General features: G+C 39.5%; 1 protein-coding gene across 1 annotated transcript in view; it reads left to right on the forward strand.

Annotated features, from left to right (window-relative positions):
• The first annotated feature begins 1,161 nt into the window (after window positions 1-1,161).
• The window catches only part of PKD2 (polycystin 2, transient receptor potential cation channel), a 57,835-nt gene continuing 35,502 nt past the window's right edge, over window positions 1,162-23,494 (forward strand). Inside the window, exons 1-3 of the mRNA XM_081053878.1 lie at window positions 1,162-1,801; window positions 9,454-9,567; window positions 22,226-22,359. Of these exons, the coding sequence (XP_080910004.1) occupies window positions 1,237-1,801; window positions 9,454-9,567; window positions 22,226-22,359 (813 nt within the window). The 5' untranslated portion in view covers window positions 1,162-1,236. The remainder of the gene's footprint in view (window positions 1,802-9,453; window positions 9,568-22,225; window positions 22,360-23,494) is intronic.

Below are 23,494 nucleotides of genomic sequence, written 5' to 3' on the forward strand. Positions count from 1 at the left end.
TTTAGAAACAATGGAACCCCTGAAGTGGTGAATGGAGGTGGATTTGACACCTGCATTGTTTCAATGTGGAAGAAAACAAGACGTAAGGTAAGGGCTCTGTACTAAACCGTTGACAACGAGAACGAGAAAACAAAGGTCATATTGGAGATACATTTGTAGGGCAGAAGAGGAGGATGAGAAGAGATGAGGGTATCATGAAGTGTAGCTTGGGAAGTGAGGGCAGCGATGCCTCAAATCTCAGCTGGGCATACAGGAGGGGAAGCAAACTTAATAGACGAGGGGAAAAGTAACTTTAGTTGCGGATAGGTTAAGTTTGAGACAATTGCCGAGCATGGAGCTGGATGAGCTTGGTGGCGTAAGAACAAAGTTCTGGACCCGGGGGCTGATGTAAGATTCTGTTACTCAAAGGCCAGTGCTGGTCCCCGCAGAAGGGTAGTGGGTGGGAGGACTTAGGGACGAGCTCACGCCGAGAGCATCTGCCATCTGAGAGTCCCAGGGCCGAATCCTTGGGGTCTCACAGTGTGTGGAGTGAGGAGTCAACCAAAGATTGAAGAAAGCATCCAAAACGCAGAATCAGGGGGGAGGAGAGCCACCAAAAGCCAAGGAAGTCAGCATTAGTAGTTTGTTGGTAGTTTTTAAAAGGAGGGAAGATTTCTTTGCCCCTGCTGCAGACCAACTCAGGCTACGTTTGGCGAGTTCACACCACCCCTCATAATGCTTTTCTCTCTCTCTCTCTCTCTCTCTCTCTCTCTCTCTCTCTCTCTCTCTCTCTCTCTCAATCTCTCCCCCCCCCCCTTCTCTGGGCACGTCGGTACATCGAGGCAGAAGTGGCTGGCGGTTAACGGGCACCCAGCAATCCCTCAGGGTCGCGCAGGCAATGACAGCTGGCGGGTCAGCGCCTCCGTCCCCGCCCGAGCCCTTTCACCCGAAAGGAATGTGGGCGCGCGCCCTGGGCTCGGGCTGCACCCGGAACGCGGGCCCGGACGCCGCCAGCCCCACGCGCGGGCCGCGGGGGCGGCTTCCTCCGGCCTCCCCCAGAAGCGCGCGGCGGCCGCTGGGCGCGGCGAGGCGAGGCGGGGGAGGCGGGCCGAGGGGGCGGGCGAGGGGCGCGGGACTGCGGGGAGGTCGGGGGCGGGGAGCAGCCGGCGGCGGGCTGGAGGGAAGGAACATGGCTCCTGCGGCAGGCGGCGCCGAGCGCGGCGCGGGGCGGGGGCTCGCCGGCCGCCAGTGACCGCGATGGTCCACTCGAGCCGCGTGCAGCCGCAGCAGCCCGAGGACGCCAAGCAGCCGCCCGCGCCCCGAGCGGCGGGCCCGAGCCGGCGGATGGCGGGCGGCCTCCGCGAGCACACGGGCCTGGAGATCGAGATGGAGCGCATCCGGCAGGCGGCCGCTCGGGACCCCCCGGCCGGAGCCTCGGCCTCCCCGTCTCCTCCGCACTCGTCGTGCTCGCGGCAGGCCTGGAGCCGCGACAACCCCGGCTTCGAGGCCGAGGAGGAAGAGGAGGACGAGGAGGTGGAGGGGGAAGAAGGGGGCATGGTGGTGGAGATGGACGTGGAGTGGCGCCCGGGCAGCCGGAGGTCGGCCGCCTCCTCGGCAGTGAGCTCCGCGGGCGCGCGGGGCCGGGGGCTGGGGGGCTACCCCGGCGCGGGGCACCCGAGCGGGAGGCGGCGCCGGCGCGAGGCCCCGGGCCCACCGAGCCCCAGCCCTGCGGGCGGCGGGGACCCGCTGCATCGCCACCTCCCCCTGGACGGGCAGCCGCCGCGAGTGGCCTGGGCCGAGAGGCTGGTTCGCGGGCTGCGAGGTAAGCGCGAGACCGGCACCGGCTGATGCTCAAACCACAACTGCGGGCAGCGGCCGGGGCCATCGCTCGCCGCGGGCAGCTTTCCGGGGCTCCACCTTGCACCCCCCCGCGTCCCCGCCTCCCTTGGAAGCGCATTCCCCACCTCTGCTACTTCTGCTCTGCTTCCGGTACCCAGCGCCCAATTTCACTGCGCCCGTGTTGGTGCAAATTTATTGGATACCTCCTTCTTCTAGAAGAAGAAAAGTCAGCATATTTTTACTTCTGGAAATCAGTGAAAGCCGTACTAAAGTGATAGGGCATATCGGGTGTTGTTTTTTTTTATTGTAGGAGAAAACAACATAAATATTATGGTACCACTAATAGTGGTTACACTGTATATTTGCTAGTTTTACTAAACCAAAATGAAAATTCCGTATCAGGACCCAGGGTCTTCCACAGGTCTCAGGTCCCTCATTGCCGCTCCTCCCGTTCTCGAAAGGGTAACAGTACCCTTTATCCAAGTTGTGGGAAGACTTGGGTTGTGGGTTGTCATTGATGTTGTTTTGGTGATGTGTGTGGTTGTTTCTGGGATGAGGTGCTGTTGAGAACCTCGAATAGAATAAAATCTTTGAAAACAGTTATTTGGCCATTTCTAATTCTAGGCATTTTCCTAAAACAGTTGCAAAGAAAGGTTACGTTGTTTTAAAAACTTGAAAGTATGTTTTTAAATAACAAAATTAATGTTCTATGAAATTCCAACCAAACAGTGAAGTCACCAGATACCAGCTGTGTGTAAATGTGTCAGAGTTCAGTGTACCCGGCTCTCCAAAGGCAGGAAAGGAATTTTCAAATTTGCCAGTGTCTGTGAAAAGGACACAAATTTTCCAAGAGCAGATGGGGATCCTGTTTCTGCAAAGTTTTGTCAGAGGCATACTTGGAAAAGAGTCGCATTTGCCCTTACCATCGATATTATTTTAATCTCTACTTTTAAGTGTTTCCATTCTCAGTTCTTTTGAAAATTTCCCTTCCCTTCTCTTCCTGTCAGTTTTGAAAATCTTGCACAAAAAATGACCCAGGTGTTTTTATAATAACCACGTGATTAAGATCAAGTAAGGCCTACACCCAAGTGCCAGTTCTATCACATTGGCTCTGTGACCTTGAGCAAATTGCTTAACATCCCTGATTCCCAATTTTTACATTTATTTTTTTAAGGGTTAATCATAAGACTGAGCTCTTGACTTTGGAGAATTAAATGAGATGAGATGTGCAAAATGTGTATAACAAGTCTCTCCCATGTTGTTGGTACTTCATAAATATAAATTAAATCATAAATTCTAAAAGTATACATTTTGGTACTTCTTTTACATAAGTGCTTATGCTAGTTAATTTTATTCAGAGCATGGTAGGGAAACAAAAGATCCTTTTTGAATACCCTGTGTGAGTAGATTAGATATGTACTTTTTAAGGTTCAAAAAAGTATTCAAACAAATTATATACAGTTGACTCTTGAATAACCTGGATGTTAGGGGCACTGACTTTGCCATATAATTCCAGTTGGCCATCTGCATATGCAGGTTCCCAACTGCAGAGTTGACCCTTGAACAACGGCTTTGAACTGCCACAGGTCAGTTGAAAAAAATACCCATATAAATGGACCTGTGCAGTTCCAACCCATGTTGTTCAATGGTCGACTGTGTTATTTTACATTGTTTTAAATGTGCTTTATGAAATGTTCTCTAAAGTAAGAGAAGTTTCTAAATTAATAAGTCATAGTAAGTCATGATCCTTTTAACTCAATTTAACCATTTGATAACACGTTTAACCTTTGTATAAACTCAATAATGGAATACAATGAAACAAAATAACGTTTTTATAAGAGTGTATATACCAGTGTATTTCTTTTAAGTAAAGATTTCAGGAAATTTACAATGAATATTAAAACTTAAAGTCATACTTTATCAATGGTCTGATTAGGAGAGCAGACTCAGGAAAATCTTAATTATAGAAAATTTTGCAATAACTTCCATTTTATTACTTTTATGAAGAAATATAATTGACATCCTTGTCACTTGTTAAATAAGTGACATTTGTTAAATACTTAGCACCTGCTGTGAAACTAGCACTGTGCTAGGTGCTACAAAAAGAAATAAACTAAAATTGCACAATACCATTTTCCTATAGACAGAAACCCAGAAAAGTGAAATAAATAACCATGAATGAGTTGTGATTTTTTTTTTCCCTCTTGGGATACCAATGACAGAAATATTACATGCATTGTATACCGTGTTTCCCCGAAAATAAGACCGGGTCTCACATTAATTTTTGCTTCAAAAGATGCATTAGAGCTTATGTTCAGGGGATGTCATCCTGAAAAATCATGCTAGGGCTTATTTTCAGGTTAGGTCTTATTTTCGGAGAAATACAGTAAGTAGTGCCCTAGGATCAGACCAGAAATTAGCTTGCGATTTCTAAAGTTAGGGGAGATTACTCAAATTTGGAGTGGTCAGAAGCTTCCCTGGAGGTCTCCTGCCTTTGTGACTTGATACAACTCACTCAAACTTCCTGGACCTCAGATTCTCTTTTATAAAACGGAAGAGTTGAACCGCCCAGACCCTTCTAGCTTCAAGGTACTCTTGTGTTACTGCTACATGAACCCAAGATGAATAGCAAATGGTCATTTTTGCTCCTTGAAGAGTAGATCTATCTTCTTAGCAGAAGTAAGGTAGTAAAAAAGAAATGTTTGAGGCCTGGTTGTGGGAAGCATTGGGTCTAACCAAGGAGTTAAGAATTTATTCCTCACTATTAGGAAGCGGTTGAAAGTTTTTGAGCAGGAGCAGAACGTGCTGAGAGGCAATATGATGAGTCAGGCAGGGTGCTGTGCTGGAGAACTTGCAGAGGGAGACAGAGAGGTAGGAGGCAGCCAGGGAAGAGGTGATGAAGACCTGGACCAAAGGAAGTGAAGAAGTGCTGAAAGGCTTTCCCAAACTTAAAGGATCCCCAATAATCTTGTTTAATTTTTTTTTCTTACCAAACTCTTTTTAGAGCAAAGAGAAAATCTGATACTCTACATGAGTTACCAAATTTTTGGAATTTCCATAGTTGAATGTGTCTTATGAATCTAGCAACTTGTTAAAGTCATTTCCTGTTATTTTAGACATATATGCTTGTTTTGTTTTCGTGGGGTTTTTTCCCCTGGAGAAATCATAAAGTACTAGCTGCATTGGTCTGGGTGGGTGAAGCTGCTATAACAAATAGATACTTCATCACTGTCCATTTCCAGAACTTTTTCATCATCCCAAACAGAAACTCTACCCATTATATAATAACTCCCTATTCCTGCTCCTCCCGACCCCTGATTGCCTCTATTCTGTTATCTGTCGCTATGAATTTCCCTATTCTAGGTACCTCGGTATTAGTAAAATCATAACAGTATTTGTCCTTCTGTGTCTGGCTTATTTCACTTAGCATAATGCTGTCAAGGTTTATCCATGTTGTAGCATGTATTCAAACTTCATTCCTTTTGATAACTGAATAATATTCCATTATATGTATATACCACATTTTGTTTATCCATTCATCAGTTGATGCATACTTCAGTTGTTTTTACCTTTTGGCTATTGCAACATTTCCTTTATTTTAACCCAAACCTTGCTCCATCATTTCATTCTTTTCCCCTTTTGTTTGAACTGTAATTTTGGACAAATGACGTTTTGTATTTTTATTGCTATGGGGATTTTTTTTTGAGGGAGAGTTGCTACTCTGGGGTTTGTGATAAGATTATACAAGTAACAGAATTTGTGCAGTCAACAAACATTTATGGAGAGTCTCCTTTGTGGTAGGTAGTAGGTATACAGAGATAAATAATGGAAGTTCCCAACTCTCAAGGAGCTCAGTTTAGTAGGGGAAACAGGTGTTAGTAAAAAAATTGCAAAGCCTGGTCCCAGGTATGGGAGAAACCCAAAGAGGAGAGGACCATTTCTTCCTGGGGGAGGCCAGATGTAGTGAAACTTGAGTTATGTTTTAAGAAGAAAGGTGAGGATTGGAAGAGGGAAAAGTAGCAGAAGTAAGACCAAGTCTGTAGCTCATTGATACTTTTTCCTGTAGACAGAGCCAAGTAGAGGCTTCAAGCAAGGGGCTGATAGGATCACATGTCAATCTGAAGATAATCTTGGCAAGAATGTTGAGAATGGAGTGAGGTGGATAGCATTGGCTGCTGAGAGATAGGTCAGGAGAGATCTGACCGAGAAAGAGGGGTTATAAAAGGTGTAACAAGGGCACATGACTTGGGATGGAGGGAAACTAGGTTAAAAATACAGAAACTATCATAATTGTGGACCAACTCCCTGTGAGGGTTAAGAAAAGTGCTTATTCTAGGATGAAACCAATGTTTCTGGCGTGATATAAGTAACTCAATCAGGGCAAATAGGTTTCTAGAGAAAGAAAATGAAAAATCTGTTACAAGTATGTGAGTGTGAGCTGTCTGTGGAATATGCAGGTGGAACTGACAGTTAGCTGTGGCCTATACTGATCTGCACCTCAGGAGAGGGCTGAGAATTTGAGATTCAGGAGTCTAATCATATAAGGTAGCAAATGTCTATTCTTTAGAAAATGGACCAACAGTAGTAAAAAGTCACTTGCCTTTCTAAAGGTGTCCTTATAATTCAAATGGATGTCAGGAAGAATTGTTATTTGTCTTTCTAAACAAGCCCCACATGTATCTGAGCACAAAAGCAGGATTCTTTTATGTATGCAATGAGTATTTGGTCAGGTTATTCACGGCAAACTCACAGTCCATATGGATTTGGGTCTCTATGCCCGTCTGACATCTAGGCTTTAGATTTGGACCTGTTTCTGAAGCTACAGACACGCCTCTTCCAACCCCTATATGTGCTTTATACATAATATTTCTAATTCCCAGAGCAACCCCACAAAGAGGTACTCTTCTCCTATTTTCAGATGAGGAAATGTAGGCTCATGATGGTGGGGAAGGTCTCATCCCATGAGGGGCTGAGCTCTCACGTGAACACAACTCTGACTCCAAGTCCCTGCATTATACTTTGTCATGATCCGTAAGACACGGGGGTTTAGTGTATTTTAGATGGGGCAGGATTCATATGAGGCAAAAGATCCACACTGAATCTTTTTGCCATGGAACTGAAATATTTACAGATGAAATGATACGAAAGCTGGGATCCATTTCAAAATAATTGGGAGGGATGGGTGAGGATTTAGATAAATCAGGGTTGGTGTTGAGTTGATAATTGTTGAAGCTGGGTGAGAGATAAATAGGAGTTCATGATATTCTCTTTCTGTGATTTTTAAAAAATATATATTGCACAAATAGGTTTTAGAAGCATTTGGATAAACGAGTTACAAAGATGGCATTTTTTCAAAGTCAGTTATTTATATTTGGGACATCTTTTGTGTTTGGGATTATTCATCTCCGAGTTCCCCTATGTTCATGTTAATGAGTAACACCGCACGGGGGAATAGACACTGTGTAGATGATTTGCTCCAACTTTGGGTCCTGGCATTTACTAAGCTTCTCTTAAACGCGAAGGAAGCTGGATATTGTCCAGTACCCCCTCATGTCATGTTCTCCTTAACACCTGGAGACACCTTATATACTGAACGTCCATGCCTGGAATGTTGGGAAGGTACTCCCTCCACACGTGGGACAACTGTGGAAAAAGACAACAGTTGATTTTCAAGAATGCTGCCATTTTGGACATGAACTCTATCCGTAACCATTCTTGTTCTATCAGTTCTGCTAAATATGGAAAGTAGGTAGCAACAGGACAGCTGTTTTTTCCATTTGTGGATGGAGCCCTTTCTCACCCATCAGAATGTAAAGAGGTCCCTGTACCTTGAGACAGACCCAACATACAGACCCAGTTGGGAAATCAGATGAAATTTTTAAAGCACTAAATGTTTGAGGAGGTAGATAGAGTAATTTATAGCAAGTAAATGCATAAACGTGCAGTATATAGAAGTATAAATAAGGGGACTTGTTTCTTTTCATTTGAAATGTCTTATTCAAAAGCTAGAATTAAATTGCCATAGACCATTGCAAGTTTACCTTGAATAAAATTTTGAAAAGAACTTGGTTTTTCTATTTATAGGTCAAGTGGTACCATTTGTAAATATTAAGAACCATGACTGTTCCTTAGTGCATAATTGTTTATAAAAACCACGGGAAAGAGTGAAGTCACTGACTGAGGCAAGGCAACAATCTTTCCTGATGGGAAAGAGACTAGCAATCTCTACTGATGTGTGTATTTTAGGCCTGGCCTCTGAAAGAAATATATTCAAAGAAATGGTGTGTTTGTGTGCAGAGCTACTGAGCCTAATATTTGGCTGCCGCTGTGTTATTCTGAGTTGTAATTTTCCATGTCATCTAAATTTGTAATAATTCTCTAATATGATGGAGTTTCAGTGAACAAACATTCTGCTTGCTGCATTTCTTCAGAGTGAGTAATTCCCTGACTACCAGATCTTGGCAGAAGCAAACCTGGTCATAAGTTATGCTCCACTTTCAGTGTGGTGAAACCTATGATGCGTAACACAGTCTCTTTGAACTCAGATACTGATTTTCCTAAAGGAAATTTGGGAGAAAAAAGAAAAGGAAATGAAATACCCAAACTTAGGAGTCGAACTAATGTATTATTATAAGACTTAAGAATACATAAACGCTAGTGATAAAGTCATTTCTTCACGGTGAAAGGCCATATACCATTTTTCCCTGGTCTCTGTGGCTTACGTGGTTCTGTGAGTTTCAGTGATTGAAGGGGTTAAAGTCTGTGGAGTAAGTGAGGCAACATGCAGGGACCAGGTTGACTGCCATTAATAGCAGACCTAATCTAACTAAAAGGGTTGAGAAGTTTGTCTTTTTTGGAACACATTAAGGCTCTTCTTCCAAGTAACCAGCAATGTAACTTGACCACACTGTTCATTAATGGGGGTTTGGACGGCCACCACGTCTGTCTACGAGTCCAAAACTGTGGTAACTCTCTCCAGCAAGCTCGTGGAGGGTTATGTCATCTTTGCTCAACTGGACCAACACTTTTTCCATCTGCGAAAATATAGAACATGATCGTTGATTTTACCCTTTCTCCAAAGAGAGCAGTCGGATGAGTTGTTGCATTTAATTTAAAGATTAGATGTTAATGGCACTGTAAAAATCTGTTACGCTGTGTGTGTTTAGTGTAGTCAGTCAGCACTGAGTGTCATAAAGGACAAAGATGGCACAGAGCAGAGCTTTTACACCACTATGTGAGAAGCTTGATAGATGTTCCCACAGGGAAATCATGTTCCAACCGGGACTTCTTTTCATCAGGGGGGCCCTAAAAGGTATTTGCAATGTATTTTCAGCATGTACTAAGTTTAGTTAATAGGATAATTGCCAGGTTGCAACCTCCCCCATATAGGAAGAGTTGTTGTGTATGCACAGTTATTTAATTTTCTCTTTTAGACTGCCCTCATTTCCTGTTCTCTTTCTAAGTGTTTACTAAGGTACTCCTTCTAAAAACAATTTCCCGATTGCATTCAGAGAATGCGAGAAAAAATATAGGAATCTCCCTTAAGGGCTATACTATTTATTTTATATGTTTTCCCTTTGCCATTCACGAGATTTTTAAAAATAAAATGACATCTTTTTTATTATTATTTTAAAGGTCTCTGGGGAACAAGACTCATGGAGGAAAGCAACACTAGCCGAGAGAAATACCTTAAAAGTGTCTTACGGGAACTGGCCACATACCTCCTTTTTCTCATAGTCTTGTGCATCTGTAAGTAAGACATTTCCTTCCACTAAAGGAAAAGTTTTGAAATTATTTGACTTGTCAAAATCATAACTGAAAGGAATTGTTTATGCACCAGAAGGGTTAATTCAGAAGTTCTCTGTTTTCAATTCCAATTTAGAATTTGGTAAAGCTCTCTTGTACACATTAATTAAAATTCACCATTATCTGATTAGCCATTGTCATTTGTGATCATGTTCACTCTGAGATGCATGTGGCAACCTGCCATATACCAAGAAACTAAGTAAAAGAATTTTTGTATTAGATTTCTTAACAATAATTACTCCTACTGTGTCACTATTGTTACATCATGTAATGTAAAGTCCATATAAGAATTATTTTCTTATATGGATGACTTTCCAAGTTTAACTTTCAGGAAATATAAATAATGTCAGCTAATATTGCGTACACACACACACACACACACACAAAGGGTGCTAAAAAATGTATATACATTTTAAGAAAGGAAAAAAACTTTATTAAAATCACGCTGATGGTAACCACTTTGAGCATCTCTTATAATTGCAGAAGTCAAATGTGACTTGTATTCATTTTTGGTTATCAGTATATGTTGAGTATTACAATTTTAATACAGTTTTTTTCCTTTCTTAAAATGTGTGTGTGTATATATATATATATATATATATATATATATATATATATATACACACATATATATATACACACACACACACACACACACACACATATATATATTTGGCACCCTGTGTGTGTGTGTGTATGTGTGTGTGTGTATATATGTATATATATATATATGTATATATATTACATGTACTTAAAAGTCTCCTTCTTTTGGATTTGGATGTGTTATGTGGATGCCTTCATTCTTCAATAATCACCAGAGTTTTACTCTATAGGAAACTTATTGTAGAATCATCTCTTTCTTTTTCTTCCTTTCTTTCAATAAGGCCATGCATCCTTTGGATAGGGAAGCCTTAGCCAGAAACAAGTCTTAGAAGCCATTTGCCTCAAAGTCCAGAAAACCCCAGGCAATGGATTTAACCTCTGAATCAAAGGGTATTGGATGATGCCATTCTGTTGTGTCCCCTCAAAAGCCCTTTATGAGAATATACAAGGAAGCAGGTTTGAGACCACCAGGACCTGTCACCACACTCCTTTGGGAAAGGAATTCATTCTTATGTTGTACACGTAGAAATGCTTAAAGATTCACACCAACTTGGAAAGCATCCCCCTCTTTGTATATGAAGAGAAACAAAATTTAACCAATACTTTAATAATGCCATTTTTATTACATTAAAATTGACCATCTTGAATTTAATTGACTAAGTGCTAAAAGCTTCCTAAAAAACAATTTTTATTTACTGGATTTATTTTTAAAAAAATAAGAGTTTTGAACATAAGAGTGTAAAGAAACATTTAAGTGTCAATATTTGTAATATTAAGAAATTGGCTCTTGATTTATTTAATATTCCTGCACTGGTTTTTACTAATACTAGTAAGCTCTTAGTGAGCTTTAGCAGGGCATGACTTCTTTTCACATTTTCTGAGAATTTGCCTATCCCAGTAAGAACTTAAGGTAAGAAAAGTTATTTAAGCCAGAAAGTATATCTGTATGAATAACATCCACATTCTTGTTTTTTTTCACTAGTTTTCTGAAATTTTTTATTTGTTTAGAAAGGAATGTCTCATTACATTTTAAAACATCTAAGACAGAAATGCTGAAAAGCTAGAAGTGATCTGTTCGTTACATTCAAAGTTATTAAGCAAGAGATATGATATTTTTAACTTTTATGTTCTAAGCTGCTAGACCTTAGAATATTGAAGTTGAGTTTGCTCCCTGCATAGAAATGGTACTTAAATATTTAACTACAGTGGCCTTAAATTAACAAGTTGATTAGAAGTATTATTAAATTTTTTCGAGCATGACACATACATACATACATGTTTCTTATGCAAATATAAGTCCTCCTATAAGTAATTCTAGAATTTTAGTGGTCCCCAAAACTGCCTGAGCATGAGAATCACCAAGAGAACTTTTTAAAAAATTACAGTTTGCCCAGATGTACTAAATCAGAGCCTTCCATATGTGACCCAGGGAAGTAGGTTTTCAGATAACACTGACGAGTTTTGGGACCAGGCCAGATAAATAAACTGAAAAGCTAGAGTTTTGGGGAAACATACCTTAAGTCATATAACTAATTGGTGTTTTCTTGTCTATTTTAGAATTTTTATGCTTTTTGTTCTTTTTCACACTAATCACATTTTTTTCTTATATCAGTAGCTACATATTTTACATAGCAAAGTTTTGTTTTCAGAATATTGTAGAATCTCTGGTTAAGAAGGGATCGTAGTAGTCATGATCAAACCTCCACTGAATGCTAAAATTCCCCCTACAACATCCCTGTCAAATGGTCAGTCATCCTGCCTCCGATTGAGCAAGAGTTCCAGGGTAAGGGACTTACTTTTTGAAATAGTTCCTTACATTTTTCTATGGCTATGTTGGACAGTTCTTCCTTATATGAAGCCAAAGTCTATTCCCATTTAACTTCCTCTCTTAGTTCCACTCTCCAAGTCTACTTATACCAAGTATCTTTTTCACATCTCTTCAATGTAACCTGTCAGAAGTTTGGAGATAGATATCAAATTTCCCGTAAGTCTCTTCTAGGTTAAACCTTTCCAGTTTCTTTAACTGCTGGCCATGTGATTGGAGACATGCTTTTGAGTAACCCACATCATAGAAACTCCCTCCGGCACGTGTTCTGTTGATCAGAGTCCCTTTGAAAGCACTGCAGGAGCCTCACCATGAAAGAGTGGAAAGTGGGGCCATGAACATCCTGATCCTGGTACTCTACTGTGCTTCATGCAAACTACCGTCACTTGATTCTTTGTATAATTCATACGATTCCTTAGTCTCTTCACCAAACACAATAAAGCACTGTGTCCTGCAGCTTGAGCACCTTCTCCTGGAACAAAGTGGTAGACTTCTCTGTCAGCTCTGTTAAATTTTATCACGTTAGGATCTGCTCATCACTCCAGTCTGCTGAAATTGTCTTAAATCTAGATTCATTCATCTCATGTATCAGCTTCACAGTATGAGCAGTGTTGATATCTCCCTGTTCTTATCCTGGTAAATTAACAAATCAGAGGAGATTGGTTCGAGAACATCAGTCCATTAGTCAAAGCTCTGTGGGTAGAGTTCACAGATTATTACCATCTAGCTCAGACTGTTCATGAAGTAGTATAATAAGAAAGACTTCTTCAAATGCCTGTCTGAATAAATGCACCATGTCTGTCAGCTATTGACTAAGTTAAAAAAGAAGTGAGGATAAGCATACCTGATTTACTCCTAGCAAAGCCTTACTGGCTCCTAGTGCTTGAGTCCTTTCCCTATTGCTCAAAAATCATCTTTTTAATTACTGGTTTTAAAATCTTGCCAGCAATATCGATATCAAATGACCAGTAATATCAAACCCATTACACTGTGAGTAAATGAGATAATGTACTTGGCCTTATGTTTTGCATATTGGAAGTTCTTGATATGGTTCTGGAAAGCAGCTTGACATAGTAAGAAAAACACAGATTTTTTTTTTTTCATCACAGAGGTCTGGGTTCAAATCCCAACTCTACTACTTACACACTAGGTGAGCTTGAAAAAGTTATTTAACCTTTTTAAGCCTTTGTTTCCTGGTCTGTAGAATACTTATTTTGTGAAGATTAGGAATAATACATGAAAAGATCCTAGGATGCTATCTGTCATACAATAGTAGTAAGAGCAAAAATCTTTCCAAGATTGTTAATAATGGCTGAATTATCTCATCAGGGGGTTCTAGGAACTATAGGTACTAATTAGGCATTCATTTGGAGCAACTACGTGCCTTTCAAGAGCTTATTTTCTGTCTTACCAGTGCTAGTTTTATCTCCTATGTCTTTAAAATCAGTCTACTTAAACAAGAGGACAGAAAAACATGGAAACTAAGTAATCCCACTTTTTCTATAATTTAGGATTTATTTTTACTTGAATTCTAAGGTGGCTGTGAATTCACCACCAAAGTACTTACTTATGTTATGGGTTACTGTTGTAAATAGTAATGGTATTTCTATGTGTGAGTTAGATGCTGAAGTTAAAGAAAGGAATAATAGTATAATAGATCTTTGAAAAAGGCAAAGGAAGGTCTTTGCGGAAGTAACTGTTAAAGACTGACTATGGCTGGAAAGGTCTCTGTCCTTTTCAATAAACTGAACAACAACAAAAAAAACTACAATGACAAGAACATATATTCAAGTACAAATATTACTTTTCTCCACATGCATAGCTTTTTCTCCTTTATGTAGTCTTAATAACATATATGGGTATTACATATCCTTCTCTTTTGTTTTAAAAGAAAAAGTGTACTAGCTCAATACAGGCGTTTGCAAAAGCACTTGTGTCAACAACCTCTGTCCCTTAAAGATTTCCATCACAACTTGTTACTTACAGTTTTCTTTGAATTTTAACCGAAACTGGATTAAAATACTGGGTGTGCCAAAAAAATGTATACAAGTGGACACTTTGGTCAATGTTGCTCAAGCAGTAGTTCACCGTAATCAGAAGTGTCTGGATGCTGATGGTAGCCACTTTGAGCACCTCTTATAATTGCAGAAGTCAAATGTGACTTGTATTCATCTTTTGTTATTGGTATATATATATATATATATATATATATATATATAGTATTACAATTTTTATATAGTTTTCCTTACTTGAAGTGTGTATACATTTTTGGGTATCCTCTGTATTTGGAGGTTTTAATAACTTTAATTCACCTCTCTTGCATATTCTGCAGTCTCACTTCTGTCTCCTAAAAGGCCCTCACCAAGGTCACTACGGACTTCTTAATTGCCAAATTTCATGGTCTCTCCTCAGCCTTTTCTCTGGTATTGGGTCCCATGGCATTTAGCCTTCTAGAAACTTCCTTCTGCGTGTCCTTCTCTTCCTGTGTTCCTTCTTGTTCTGTTCACTCTTTTAGTTTTCTTCTTTTTGGAATATGTTTAGACAGTGATCTTTTCCACAGCTTCCACTGGTCCTCGTATGCTGGTGACTCCCAAGTCCCTCTAGACCTCTCATGAACTACACACCTTTTGCCAACTTTTACTGGACATCTCCAGTGATGTATCTCACAGACATTTCATCCTTAACATTCCTAAAGCTGAACACATCCTTCTGCCTATCCAAACTTGCTTCACTCATGTCCTCTACCTGGATTAGCGTTAACGTCACCCACATGAATGCCTCACCCAAAACCTGGGCATCATCCCTCACTCTTCTTAGTTGATCATTCCACCTAATTCTTCTTTCATATATCTGTCTTCTTTCAGAGATTGTCATTGTCCCTATTTTAACCTTTATCATCCCTATCCTGCATTGTTGTTCATTTATTCATTCATTTGTCAATTCAGTAAATTAATTAAAAACAGATATAGGCCCTGTCCTTAAATGTGGTAAGTGACATGAAAGAAGACAATTGGGGAAGAGGATTACCCTAAGGGAGCGCCTTTTTGAAGCCTGAAGCAAGATTGGGAGCCAGTCTGATGAAGAGAGAACTGCATGAATGAAGGCTCTGACACAGGAAAGTACTCAAAACATTCTGGAAGCTGAGTAAAGACAGTTATTGGAGAGAGTGCCATGAGATGAGGCTGGGAAGGTGGTCAGGAGCCAGACCCTGCAGATCTGGTATGCTTTGGTAAGGGGGAAGCTGGGATTTTAAGTGGAGGAGTGACAAGATTTATTTAAATTAAAAAAAAAATTAATAGTTCTCTTTTTTTTAAATCATTTTTTTGTTTTTGACATACAATATTATTTTATATTAATTTCAGGTGTACAGCATAATAGTTAGACATTTACATAATTTAAAAAGTGATCCCCCTCCTTAGTCTTGTACCCACCTGGCACTATGCATAGTCATTAGCATATTATTGACTATATTCCCTATGCTTTAATTTACATCCCCGTGACTATTTTGTAATTACCAAGTTGTATTTTTTTTTGTGATGGATATATGAAAGAAAGTTTGGGGAATATAATAAATAATGTTGTAAAGATTTTTGTAGGGTGTCAGATGGGCACTTGTCTTATTAGGGAGACCACTTCATGGATGGTGTAGATGCCTGATCACTGCGCTGTACATCTGAAGCTGAAATTGAATATTGAATGTCAACTATAATTAAATACATATATAGTCACGGGATACGGAGTACAGCATAGGGAATAGAGTCAAGAGAATTGTAACAGCTGTATACGACGTCAGAGGGGTAGTAGATTGGGGAAAGAGGATTATCATTTTGTGAGGGGTGTAAATGTCTAACTATTACATTGTTTTATACACCTGAAACTAATAAAAAAAAGGTTTATTTAAATTTTAAGGAGATGACTCAGAATGTCATTGGACCACAGATTGGATGAGATCCAATATCTGGACTTTTAGGACTCCCAGACACTACCTCCAGACTGCTGTCTCTGAAGCCAGACTAAACCAGATCACACTTCCATTTAATATGCTATTATGACCTCACTTCAAGACAAAGTTTTAAATCTTTACATAATAGATTAGCATTTCACTACACAGTCTCTGCTTCCTTCTTCAGACCTACCATTCCCTGTGAACATCTGGTAATTCAGCCATGGCAAACCACCTATGAGTCCCCAAAAGGCTTCGGCCCTATGCTGTCCTCTTCCTGTTGGTCTGTTTAATTCTTCCTCATCTTTCAAGATCAGCTCAAAAGCCAGTTCCACGGAGAAGCCTTTATCAACTAGCCCTTCCTCCAGGCTGTGCTGCTGTTCTGGGTCCACCTCTGTCATGGCACACTTCACAGCAGATTATCAGACTAGTTCATGCATCTGTTTCCCTCAGCATGGGGAGGGAGAAAGGGATGCTGTTAGACACATCTCAGAAATGGCACATAGATGTTCTCTCTAAAGGTTGACAGTTTGCCCATTTTCTTTCTCTGTTGTACACTAGCACTTCTCACTCACTACCACAGAACTTTTCCTAATACAACAACTAAAATAGTTAAAGCCTAATCATTCCTCGATTTATGTGTAGCACTATGCATTTACATATAACACTTTTAGTTGGTAGAGTTCCTTCAAATACGTGTTCCTATTTTATCTACACCGTGTATAACACAGAGCTAGCAAAGAAGTGGGGTTTCCAGCTGAAGATGATGGTTTCACACTGTGGTAGATGCCTGGAATCCTGCGACCAAGGCACCTTGGTTCTACTGGCTTTATAATTGGTACATTTATATTTGTGTGATAGTTCTGATTTCATCGTTAGCCCAAGAGTTATTAAGAGAAAAGAATTTTTAATTTCTAAATGGCTGGGTTTTATCTGGATATTTGGTTTTCCTTGTTATATTAATTTTCTGCATTTATGGTTTAAAAAATATTGCCTGGTTGGTATCTGGGGTTTTGTGAGGGGTTTTTTGTTTGTTGGGGGAATTTTTGTTTGTTTTTTTTTGCTTACAGCAAGAGATATTTATTGTCTCAAAATTCTACAGGCTAGAAATCCAAACTCAAGGTGCTTGCAGGGCCCTGCTCTCTCTGAGACCTGTCGGAGAATCCTTCTATGTTGCTTTGTAGCGTGTGGCAGTTTGCTGGCAGTTTGCTGGCAATCTTGGGCATTGTTGATATATAGCCGCATCTCTCTAATCCTCCGTTTTCACAGGCCATCCTCCCTTTGTCTCTTTCTTCACATGGCCATCTCCTTATAAGGACACCTACTTGTTCATGTTTAACTTTAGAGATTTACTGGTGTCCCCTTTATGGCCTCATATTACTAATTTTCATAAATTTTCCATGGATATTTGAAAAAGACTGTGAGTGATCTCTTTGGTACAGTATAAAATTTGATACATATATGTGAGCCGTGATCAAAACATACAGTGAATGTTTAAATTTAAAAAAAATATTACAATAAAAGATACATTGCCTCAAAACACTCTCCGTGACTTCGAACACTTGTCCTATCATTCTTGCCACTTTCTGAAGCAGTTCTGGAAGTCTTCTTTCTTATCTTTAGTTGTCCTGTCATGGCTGCCTTGATGTCCTGAATCGATTCAAAACATTTACCTTTCATGGTCATTTTGACTTTGGAGAAGAGCCGGAAGTCAGATCCGGTGAATAAGGTGGATGTGGACATGCTGTAATGTTTTTATTTGACAGAAATTGCCATATCAGAAGTGATGTGTAGGGGATCAAATATATGGTGATGGAAGGAGAACTGACTCTGGGTGGTGAACACACAATGGGATTTATAGACGATGTAATACAGAATTGTACACCTGAAATCTATGTAAATTTACTAACAATTGTCACCCCAATAAAATTAATTAAAAAAAAAAAAAGAAGTGATGTGTGACATAGAACCTTTACGTTGTGATCACAAAATACGGTGAATGCTGCTGCCGAGTGCTATCCAATGGAAAGGCAGGGCTCTTCAACAATACGGGAAGTACATATTGAACCTTAGTAACAGTGTGTGACAAATTTCAACTTGTTCCATGCAGTCAGGTGTGAGCTACAGTTGAGAGAAGGTGTGTTTTAAAGTATGCTGTAAATCATCCTCCATCATGACAACATTTCATGTCATACATTGCTTCTGGTCTAGCAATTTCTGTCAAATAAAAATACTACAGTGTGTCCTCATCTACCTTATTCACTGGATCTGGCACCGTGTGACTTCTTGCTCTTCTCTAACATCAAAACGATTCAGGACATTGAGGCAGCCGTGATAGTGCAACTGAAGACACCCATAAAAGAAGACATCCAGAACTGCTTCAGAAAGTGGCAAGAACGATGGGATGTGTTCAAAGCAAGGGAGAGTATTTTGAGGGGGGTTAATGGAATGTGTCTTTTACTGTAATAATTTTTTTTTATTGTTCGATCACACATTGTACATTAAGTTACACATTCAATTAAAAACCATAATATCCCTAGATAATTTTTATCTACTTTGTCAAAGATTGAGAGAATATAAATTTTAAGTTTCCAGCTATAATTGTCGTTCTGGTAATTCTCCTTATATCACTAGGATATTGCTTTATACATCTTGATGTTGTTATTCAATGCATAAAAGTTCATTGTAGTTAAATCATTGTATATGGTGTTATCAATTAAAATAACCTTTTTGTTTAACTCATACTCACTTTATAATCTCCTTTGTCAGATGATTATACCACTTAACATATTTTTCAAAATATTTTAACCCTAACATATATAGTATGTATTTCTCATTCCTTTATTTTTAGCTTCATTTTGAGTGGGTCTCATAAAAATTTTAGAGTGCAGTTTTAATTAATTAATTTATTTTTATTATTATTTTTTTATATTATTCAAGCTGAAATTTATTTTAGTGTACTTATCCACATTTTTAACCAATATTTAAGACTTTATCATCTAGTAAGTTTAACCTCTTCACATTTCACGCTTTTGTCAGATTTGTCACCTTTTTGTTTCCTCTCTTATACTTCTGTTATTTTCCATTATTTTTATTTTGTTACATTGGAAAATTTTTCTTTGCTTTTTATTCTAACAATTTGGGGTTCATTCAGTACAATTTCATTTATTTGTTTTTAGTATTTGAACTTATATTTTTCATGATATCAAGAATAATGTAGTGTCCTTTGCCTATTTTGAAATTAAGACACAACTTTGGTTATTTTATATGCTGATTAGTTGGTGATGCTGTGGTAATATTTTTATGCTGGCTTATTTTATGGAAAATGGAAATTGGGAGTTAAGACAAAGATTAAATAGCATTTAAAGAGTGAATGCTACCTTCCAAGTGGCCTGTTTCCATCAGGGATTGAAAGGAGAAATGACATCACAGTCTTATATATTTCTATTATATTTAACATTATGCAATATGTCTTCACACACTTTTCTCCAGTTGAACTACACAAAAGCCCTAGATGTTGTTATTCCCATTTTCTAGATAATGAAACTGAAGCCCAGAAAAGTTAAGTAGTTGTCCGAGATCCTAAGAGGCTGAGAACCATAGCACAGAGGCACACATTCAAGATGAAGCATAGTGGAAACTCAAACCCAAATCATTCTGAGTCTAAATCCAGGGGTCTTTTAGCTGCAGCTAGATAGACTCAAGGTGCAATTGACTTCTTGAATTTGTGGAGATACCACTCAAAAATATCCCACGGACCAGCCCAGGGCTTGGCACAAGGGAGGACTGAGTTAATGTTTGCTGATGGAATCAAGGTGTTAGTATAATCAATTATCCTTCAAAGCTAGATGGCTTTGTTTCTCTGGATGTCCAGCAGGTGGCAGTACATAATTAAGGGGATCTGTCACTTCCCTTTTAGGGAAGCCATTAAATTCCATACAGGTCCTGAGAATTTCAAAAGCAAAACCAAAATTGAAAATATAGGAAAATAAAGGAGATATATTTTTTTCATCGTTGGCTAAAATTTACATACATACATAACTACCATATGTATATATCAAAAAATTTAAATTGTCAAAATTTCTTCTTAGCAACAACAGAAAACCCCACAGGTGAAAATTCCAGAATGATCTATAGCAATCAAGCCAACATAAATTATAATTTCAAGTTAATGAAAAAACTAAACTTCATCATTTAGTCAACCTTGGGGAGCATCGTAGGGGTTTTGTTCCCTCAACTGACTCTGATCCATAGAAGGCCTTTGTAGGGTACACTTGTCCCGCCCTCTGTGGGGCTGGATAGGTGGTGCTCTCCCTGGGCACTCTATGAGCTCCTCTTCTTGAGGGCAGAGATTACATCCTGCTCATCTTCATATCCAACACCTTGTTCATAAATGTGAGTGGACTAAAAGTCTAAACCCTTAACTGCTCCGATAGTTTTCAGAGATGGCAGGTGATGTAACACTTGAAGAAGAGTGTTCTTGTCTATATTAGCAGGTCATAGGATGACAGGTAAGGAAGCCTAACTGAGGCAACTAGAAACTGTTCCTCCCCCTCGAGATACAGCATTACACACCCTGTGTGGATTACGTTTTTTATTGCTCCATTGACTGCTCGAGAGAGACTCTTAGACACACTTGTGTTTAGATCATTATTATCTACTCCTTTCTTTTAATAAGCTTAATTTTCTATTATGTTCAGGTGGGGAAAGGGAACTATATGACGGAGAGACTTTACTAAATAGCATTTAATTCCCCAAAATCATTTAATACAAGGTTTTAAAGTCCATTTTATGATGCCTGAGATTACTATAGAATCAGCTACATATTAGTCACCTGCTAGGTGTTGAGAACTGTGGTCAAAAGAAGTATAAAATGTGCCCCCCCTAGAAGCTTTTTGTCAGCTAATTATAGGAATGCTAACACATTACACTGTAGTCAATGGAGTCTAGCATAAAATTGTACTCATTAAAGTGCACTTTTAATAGATATGTTATAGCAATCTAATTAAGGAGGAAGAATCACCATTACTGGACATTTAAGTGTCAGCCACTGTATTATACAATTTTTGTTATTTTTATTTAAGCAGAAAAAATATCCTATAGGATAGCTTATTATCTCCATCTTATAGACGAATAAACTAGAACTTAGAAAGTTTAAGCAACTTGCACAGGTCACATAGCAAGTAGGAGACCTGACCAAGATTCAAACCCTGATCTCCTGTGACCTACTATGCTTATAAATTATCTTCCCACTCCCTTTAGGACTATTCAGAGTGGACTGGTATAATCAGCAAGTCTTCATGGCAGAGATGGAGCTTGAGTTTAGAGGGTTTCATGAAAGATTTGATAGGTGGGAGACGTATGTGTCTGCATCTGTCAGCATCCTGGGGAAAAGAGGGAAAGAGATGGAAAACTCAAAGTGCTAATTAAAGAAAATTTAATGAAGGGACTATTTACAGAGGATGTCAGGGTTATGGACACCAACAAAGAAAAGTGAAGCACTCAGGAAAGGTGATCACCTCCAGGCTTGAGGGGCAAGGGAGAGAATAGCGTGGCATGAACCCAGTGTGGCTGTGGGAGAAGAGATTCCCCCAGTAACTGTGGTCAAGGTTAGAGATTTCCCTGCCAAACTGCATCCAGGCAGTGAAGGAATGGAGTGTAGAGTGGAGGGAACAAAACCAACCTCTCTCTCCTCGTGCCCCCACATCTCCTGTTCATCATCTGCCTGTTGGCAAGAGACCCCATGTGATACAATCTATAGAGATCATCCTCAGGGCACAGATCAGGGCAAGAAGAATGGAGAATTGATCTGGGAACAAAGAACGGCCTGCCCATGTCATTGTAGAGACAATAAGCAGCATGTGCACAGTTGTAGGCTGAGGAGCTTGGCATGGCCTCTGTTGGCGCCTGCGCAGACCGGTCTCGCCAGTGCAGAGGGTCTGATCTGAAGGCGGTGGATGAAGCTGAAGAGGCATGCTAGAAGTCCTAAATGTCAAGTAAAGGTGCCTGATTCTAATCTGACACTCAGTAGTAAGCTAATTTTGTTTTAAGCCTATGTTAAATTATTTCTTTTATAAGCCAGAGAGCTAGGGAGATACCCTAGAAGCATGAGAAGGGGAAGGAAGGTGAGGGTGAGAGCAGACTGAATGTGGATATCCGCCCGTCTACTGGAATGTGGGAGTGAGTGTGCAGGTTCCCTCACAGAGTTCATTTGGCTCTCTCTGTTCCAGTGACCTATGGGATGATGAGCTCCAGTGTGTACTACTACACTCGCATAATGTCACAACTCTTCCTAGACACCCCGGTGTCCAAAACGGAGAAAACTAACTTTAAAACTCTTTCTTCAATGGAAGACTTCTGGAAGGTATTTGCATATGACTTTGAAAGTACCTCTTTATCACGGAAAATTGTTCATTTGCCTTCATATGCTCAATTTGATAGTATCCGCAGGGCCTGCTATGTGCTTAACACTGTGTAAGATGTGAAAGTTATGGTGAGTTGTTAGAAGTATGTATGTGCTTTGCACCATGCTGAGTGTTTCATACCCTACCTTATGTAATCCCCATAGTAACCATACAAGATAAGTATAATACTAATATTCCCCATGTTGTAAATGAAGAAACCGAGATTCAGAGTGCCAGGGAGTAAGAAAAAATGACTTTATTCTAGCCTGTAAACACTTCTTCACCTAGATTATAATTCATACAGTCATTCAACTCAATAAGTATCTATTGAGTATCTCCTAGGATGTAAGGCCCATAGACAAAATTTGGTTATTTTTTTTGCTTTGCTTTTTGCTTTTTGCTTTTTGTCTTTATTGATGGTGGCAGGTATCCTAGAACAATGCTTAATACAAGACAAATACATTCTTTCAAAGATCTCTATCTAAAATTCAACCCAGCCCCTTCCCAAATTGCCACAAATTCCAACATGGTAGTGGAAAGTAAGCAGTAAATGATATAATAGGAAAAATATTAAACTGCTCTGGATGACATGGTGCTCAGAATCTATGAAAATTGGGAGGGAAATTGGAAAGGAAATGATTATTCCTTCCTTAGGAAATACTTTCTTAAATTCTTATAAAACCCTGGCAGTCAGTGCTGTTGATTTTAAAGATAGAGGAAACCAGATCACAGGAACCTGTTCATTCTAATGAGTAAAAATATTTGGCATCCAAAACCACACTTGCATAATATGAATATTTCCCTCCCTCAATGGGGCAAATCCGTCCATCGGTATTGATCATCTGATAAGATACTGAGAATGGCTAAATCTGTCTTCCCTACAGGCAAACTAACAAGAGACTTCTCACATCCACACAATTCCATGATAATAAATGCCAAGCTCTAAAAGCAGGATTGGGTGGGGTTGGAGAGTTCACCATGTGGCAGAATAGTCCAAACAATTAAAAGATTCATCAGATAGCAGACTGGTAATCAAATCTATAGTCTTTTCCTTTCCAAATAAGTTTAGAATCATAATTATTAATTATTAACTAT

Source organism: Rhinolophus hipposideros, assembly GCF_964194185.1.
Source record: "Rhinolophus hipposideros genome assembly, chromosome: 1".
Classification (NCBI taxonomy): domain Eukaryota; kingdom Metazoa; phylum Chordata; class Mammalia; order Chiroptera; family Rhinolophidae; genus Rhinolophus; species Rhinolophus hipposideros.